Genomic DNA, 6,500 nt, shown 5'->3' with positions numbered 1-6,500 from the left:
GCACTAGCATTAAAAGATCTCCATTGGCTGCCCATCAAGGAGAGAATTTATTTTAAAACTCTCTGCATCGTGTATAGGGCAACACATGGACAGGGTCCTATCCCTGTGCAAAAAATGTTCACTTGGTATAATCCAAGTAGGCAGCTCCGATCGTCAAATACCAATCTGGTCACAACTACCAGATTTAAAAAGTCCCGGAAGGGGGGTAGAGCATTCGGAATATTGGCCTCACATCTATGGAATGGGCTGCCCCTGTACCTTAGGCAGGAAAGTTCACTGACAGGGTTCAGGAAGAACCTGAAAACCTAGCTCTTTCCTAGGAATTCCTAGTAACTCCCCGGATATTGACTCTTGAGTCTGTCTTTTGTTGTTATTCGAACCAAGCGCCAGGATACCTGTAGCGTGGACGTTTTGCGCTATATAAGTTCTTTCTTACATTACATTACATTACATTACTTGTCTTGGAATATCCTCACCCTCCTTCACTAGATAGGTCTGGATTCATCAACCCAATTTTGACATTAATCGTAAAATAGAACATGGTCAAGACCAAGTCTAGAATGTCTCAGGCCACCTCACCCTTGATGCTACCTATGATGTCTTTGAGCACCATTACATCCCATGGAATTGCATGAGGTCACTCTGTAGTCAGAATTTTAAGATTCTCAGTTGGCATCTAGCAAGAATAGGAAGCAGTTGGTCAGTAAGGACACAAGTAAAGCCACTCTTCCATGTTCCTTATGATGCTGGTGACAAGGAGGATAGTCTGGGTGACTTCAATACAGAATGCAAGACATCTCAATTTGAAGGCTTGTACTTTGTCATCCAGCAGGTATCATCTGACCCTCCTTGGCCAAACTTAGATTCCTATGTCAAAGGCGCATTGCCTACAATAGGTTAATTAGGTATTCCAAAGCAGATTTCTTTCAAAATCAACTAGACACTGCTACTAATAAGCTTAAGAAAATGTTCAAAATGATCAGAAACCAATCTACCTGCAAAAGTGATATTTCTTCCACAAACAACAAAGCACCCCCTAACTGATGAATCTTTACCTCCTTTTTTACTGAGAAAACGTTTTTAATCACTAACAACATCCAGACCACTCTCCATCTTCCTTCACCCCAACCTCTCCTTCACCCCTCCACAATGGACCAGCTTCATAACTCTCAATGAGATTGGCACTCTTAATCTTCTGAACGCCTTGAAATGTTCTAACAACTTAATTGATCCCCTCCCCTCCCAACTCCTAAATGAGTCTATTCACCTCCTACTCCCACTGTGGACTAAGATAATCAATGCCTGTCTCACTCAAGGCTCCCTACCCGACTGCCTCAAACTTGGTCAGTTTACCCCTAACCTTAAAAAATCTATCTCTGACCAGTCTAACCCCAACAACTACCGCCCCAGCTCCAACATCCCTCCACTAGCTAAACTGCTAGAAGAATATGTACACTTATAGCTAAACAGTCATGTTGAACAGTTCCAATTCCTAGAACAATGCTAATCTGGCCTCCGATCGGGTCAGAGCACAGAAACTGCCATGGTCCACATTGCCGACGATGCTCTTTGCTCGCTTGAACTTAAGGAACCTTGCTCTATCCTCTCCTCAATATTGTTCAGCCTCTACATTGAGACTCTAACCGATATCCTCAAATGCTCCCACATCCTCTACCATATGTATGCTGATGACACCCAACTCTACATGAGAATAACCTCCCTCGATGACATCCACACCCTCAATAACACCCTAACATTAACACTATAGCAGCTGACTCGCAATAACCTCAAACTCAATGCCCTTAAAATGTATATATAATTACTGATTGCACCACCCACTACCTCCACTAATGTCAAAGACTGGCTCACCCTTCTTTCTGCCTTGAACAGCACCCCCCACTTCGTCGACTCTGATTTACTCGTTGTACATTCACTGTCATGTCAATTTATTAGGCTCTCCTCTGCTCTTCCCCTCCCCTCCCTTCCCCTCTCCTCTCCTCCCCTCCCCTCCTCTCCTCTCTTTCCCTTCAGCTTCTCTGCGCTCCTCATCACCCTCCCATCCTCTCTTCTCCATCCTTCTCCCCTCTTCTCTCCGAACAAATCTATTCTCATTTCAATTTCTTCCTTTCTTTTTGGAATGTTTCACTGAGCTTCATCCCTTCAGGTTCATGTCTGATTTCTGGATGAGGGACATCCTCTGAGGCTGCTTATTCCTGGTTTAGATAAGTTGTCTTCCTTTTCATCTTTTTCCACTCATTCTAGGCACCACCTCTCCATCTTCCTGGTCTCATTGGTGCAATGTTTAACAGAAACAAGGGCTCAAGAGCTTTCTGTTAAAGCCAAGTTAAGCCGTATTCTGTATGCATGGTGTCATAAGGCCTCTCTACTTTGCTGCCCTTCCATTCTTTTCCTTCATACTTCCCAATTCTGCTCTCTCTTTGGAGACCTTTCCCTTAAGCAGCGTCTTTATTATATCTGTTATCTAATAGAAGGGTTCTGATGTCAGAGCCTCTCTTCCTTTAGGGACTCCTTTTTTCACCAGTCAGAACAATGTCTACATTTAAGCATGCATTAAGATGGTTTCCCAATCTGTCCTTTACCCTTATTTTCCAAAGCTCTTATTTTAAATTCTTTCTTCTTCACTTCCCATCTCTGCTCCTCTGACCTGCTTCTTCTTTTCATTAAGAACACTCACAGGCTTCTTTTGGCCCCCACCTTGTCTCATTGCATCACGCTAACAATGTCCACCTTTGGCATTGGTACCTCCGCTTTTGGAGGTCACTTGAACTGTTGGCTATGGCTAACAGGCAATCTTTGCTAGTGCTAAGCTGGAAGATATCCTTAAGGCTGCTGATTGGCTGCATGCTGCAACCCTTAGTACATTTTTACCTCAAAACTTCTGAATATATGGCAGTCCAAGTTCTCTCCAAGCTTTGAACTTGCATAATATACCTCCTCATTGTCTTAGAATAAATTGACTTTTTCCTAACTTCAGTGAAGACGAAATTAAATATTTTATTAGAGACACTGAGATGTGTATAATATCCCTCCCTCACTGCAAGAGTTATGTCTCCTCTGTCTAGCCTAAAAGGGTTTGGGGGGTTTGCTCTTTACAAACCTGTCTCATGCATATTAGTTGTGCATAACTGTCTTTAGGAATGTGTTGGAACTAACACAAGTTTCTTCAAATTCTCGCTGATGAATGAATGAAAAAGCATTTCTTGAGCGAGTAGTTAGCCGAGGGCATCTCAGCGCTAACAAAAGCACATAAGAGAGAACTACTAGCAACATTAAGGAAAGAGCCATGTTTTGAGAGATTTCCGGAAAGCCAGATAGTTAGATATGGCTGATCTTCGCTTTTGACATGCAATAAGTATGGGCAATGGCTCCTATACCAGCTCATATATTGTACCAGTGATATAATATGCCTATAATATGGTACCTGTTATTGCTGCTGTCCAGTAATTGAAGACTTATTGTGTATTAATCATGCCTCATTTGCTTTCATAAAATCTTAGATATCCTCTTTAATGAAACTAGAAAAATTCCCATTGTTTTAGAAAAAAATGGCCCAACATCTAGATTAAATGGTGGTCTTGAAACTTTAAGTGTCTTCATCAAGTAATCGAATGGTGTATGACATTATATTGCTTACCCTAATTAGTTGAGTGACGTTAAGCCATTGGTTGAGTGCTATCAATGATCTGGAAGTCTCTTTTTTAATGCTTTTGGATTTCAAACTTTTCAATCTAACATGTTTGCAGATATATGTTGCAGCTCAAGATGAACTCAAGAAACATGAGCACAGTTTCCGTGTTCAAGCTTTTAGGATTTTCTGAGTCTTCGGATATACGAGCTGCTCTGTTTGTTGCCTTCCTTCTCGTTTACATCATCACTCTGCTGGGGAACTTGATCATTATTGTCCTCATTACAATCACTCCAAGGCTACATGTCCCCATGTACCTCTTCCTTTGGAACTTAGCCTGCCTTGACATTGCTTCTTCTTCAGTCACCGTGCCAAGAATGCTGGTGGATCTACTAACGAACAAGAAATACATTGCTTTTAGGGAATGCATGGCCCAAGTGTTCGCCTTCGTTTTCTTCTGTAGCACTGAAGTGATTGTCCTCAGCACCATGTGTTACGATCGCTATATTGCCATCTCTCAACCTTTGCAATATATAATCATCATGAACAAAAGATTTTGCCTCCTGGTACTTGGTGCCTCTTGGGTGACTGGTTTACTGTACTCCGTTATTCTCACCATACACGTCTCCCAATTGCCCTTCTGCGGCGACAATGTAATAGACCATTTCCACTGTGATATCCCCAACTTGATGAAGCTGGCATGCGCCAATAGCCTGCCGAATGAGATAGTGATCCTTGTCATGGCTGGTTGCCTGGCTATGTCCGCCTCCCTGGTAATCTTAATTTCCTATGCACATATTGTCAGAGTCATTCTGAAAATCCCTTTGTTGGAGGGAAGGAGAAAGGTCTTCTCCACATGCTTTCCAAACCTTGTAGTCATCTGTCTGTTTTTTGGGACTGCAGCAGGGACTCACCTAAAACCGTCCAGCAGGTCTTTGGGGCAAGACAAATTAGCATCACTGTTTTATACAGTTTTCACTCCAATGTTAAACCCAATCATCTATTGTCTAAGGAATGAAGAAGTAAAAACTGCTGCAAGGAAAGCAGTACGCAATGTACATCAGTATACACAGTTTTCTGCATCTACTGTAAAAAGAAATATGAAATAGAACCTCTTGATTGACAAGGGTACGCATTACAGGCCATAATAAAATGAAGATTTCTCCAAATCAGTATTCTGCTTTCTACTATCCCTCACATAAATTAATTTGAAGAAATTGAACCACTGTGATCAGCTTGTGGCTTTGTTAATGCAGATAAGGTGGAATGCGGTGGGCTCAGATTCTATAAGAGATTTGTTTCTGCTGTTTGCATGTGCCTTCCTGACATCTGTTTGGTCTCCTTCTCGCTAAAATAGCCTACACGCATTATCACATCTATCTTGAAAATACAGAAAATATACCCAAGATGGCAACTCCGCACTAGTAGTTTAGCCAGTACTTGTGCAGGGACCAACAATCATAGGCTAAGAAAGAACAATTGCATATGCTCCAGGGTGTTGAAACCTGGGACTGGCTTTCCCAATCACAATGATACGTTCATATGTTTGATCTATATATGCAGTAAAACACTATATTAGCAGGTTAGGCCCAGGCGAGAGTCCTATTTTTTGCAATGTTTATGAGTTGAGTACATGCTACAACATACAGCCACGTTCTGAGTGCCAGCGGTAATAGTGAAACTGGGCATCAAACTTGTATGGCTAGATCAGTGGTGTTGGACTTGGCCTTTTCCCCCAAAATTTTTCGCTTTTGACCCCCTTATCTAGGATGTCTCCCCCATGGGATTAAACCTGTATAGGCCATGATTGGTGCGAGACACCTTGTTGAAAATGTAATGACATATAATAATGTGAGCACTTGTAAATTTTCCCTATTTTAGAACTGCACCTGACTGAAAAGTATTGTATTTGAAATGGATACCATGGCCATGGGTTTTGCCACTGGATTGCCATAGGTCAGCGGTCTAGATAATATTACCCAGCTACCCCTAGCTTTTGGAGGGAAAGCCTGGCGCCCAGGGTGCTCACACCCTCCCCTAGAGCCAGTTTAGGCCAGCTTTGCCAACATTCTAGAAGGTTCTGGCACTGCCTGGGAGGAGGGTATAAGTAAGGGGGAAGTGCCACCAGAGAGTCAGTCAGCGCTGGGACAAGGAAGAGAGGGGACCTGCTGTGAGGTGCTACTGCCACATGGGCCTGTGAGCTGGGCCCTGCACCCCTATAAACCCCCCCTCTGCTGTCCCCATGGGCCCCTGACAAGGGAGGACCCTATCCAGGTCACTGACGCTATTTGACCGGGTACCACGCCAGCGCTGTGTGAAGAAGCGCCCAGGAGGTGAGGAGTGTGCCCCTGAGGAATTGCTGTGGGACTGTCTGCCCCTCTGAAGCACCCTGGGGAAGATTGTGCCCCAAAGGAACTGCTGCGGGCTGAGGTGCTGTGAGGCCCTGTGAAAGCGCTGGGCCCTGGGACTGTTGTGGCCCCTTAGTGCTGTAAAGCCGACCTGACAAATGCTAAAACTGCGAAGCTCTGAGGAAATGCTAAATTCCTGCCCCCTCTGCGTGGACTGAGAAAGGAGACTGTGGCAGCTTGTAAATAGCGCCATTTTCGCTGTTTCCTGAGGAGACTGTGGCAGCTTGTAAATAGCGCCATTTTCGCTGTTTCCTGAGGAGACTGTGGCAGCTTGTAAATAGCGCCGGTTGTGGAAGCGCGCTTTTGCCGCTATCTAAAGGAATAATTAAAAGGGAGCCTACCCCTTATTGTTGCCATCGTCACCGCCACGGCCCGGCGCCGCCAAGGGACCCCCACCGCTGTGGGCATCGTCGCGGCGGCCCCCGGTACCAGGAGAGGGCCGCCGA

The 6,500-nt window shown here is 44.2% G+C and overlaps 1 protein-coding gene across 1 annotated transcript; it reads left to right on the top strand.

The window, feature by feature from the left end:
- The first annotated feature begins 3,783 nt into the window (after window positions 1-3,783).
- LOC147683359 (olfactory receptor 5J3-like) lies at window positions 3,784-4,755 on the top strand. The gene has a single exon (XM_086942525.1). The coding sequence runs from the start codon at window positions 3,784-3,786 to the stop codon at window positions 4,753-4,755; it is 972 nt and encodes a 323-aa protein (XP_086798651.1).
- The last annotated feature ends 1,745 nt before the right edge of the window (window positions 4,756-6,500 follow it).

Source organism: Lissotriton vulgaris, chromosome 11 (genome assembly GCF_964263255.1).
Source record: "Lissotriton vulgaris chromosome 11, aLisVul1.2, whole genome shotgun sequence".
NCBI classification, from domain to species: domain Eukaryota; kingdom Metazoa; phylum Chordata; class Amphibia; order Caudata; family Salamandridae; genus Lissotriton; species Lissotriton vulgaris.
This window is presented reverse-complemented; position numbering and strand designations above follow the sequence as displayed.

What these genes read in the sequence shown, in the direction of transcription:
- LOC147683359 (XM_086942525.1), top strand. Translation starts at nt 3,784, where the DNA reads ATGAACTCAAGAAACATGAGCACAGTTTCCGTGTTCAAGCTTTTAGGA.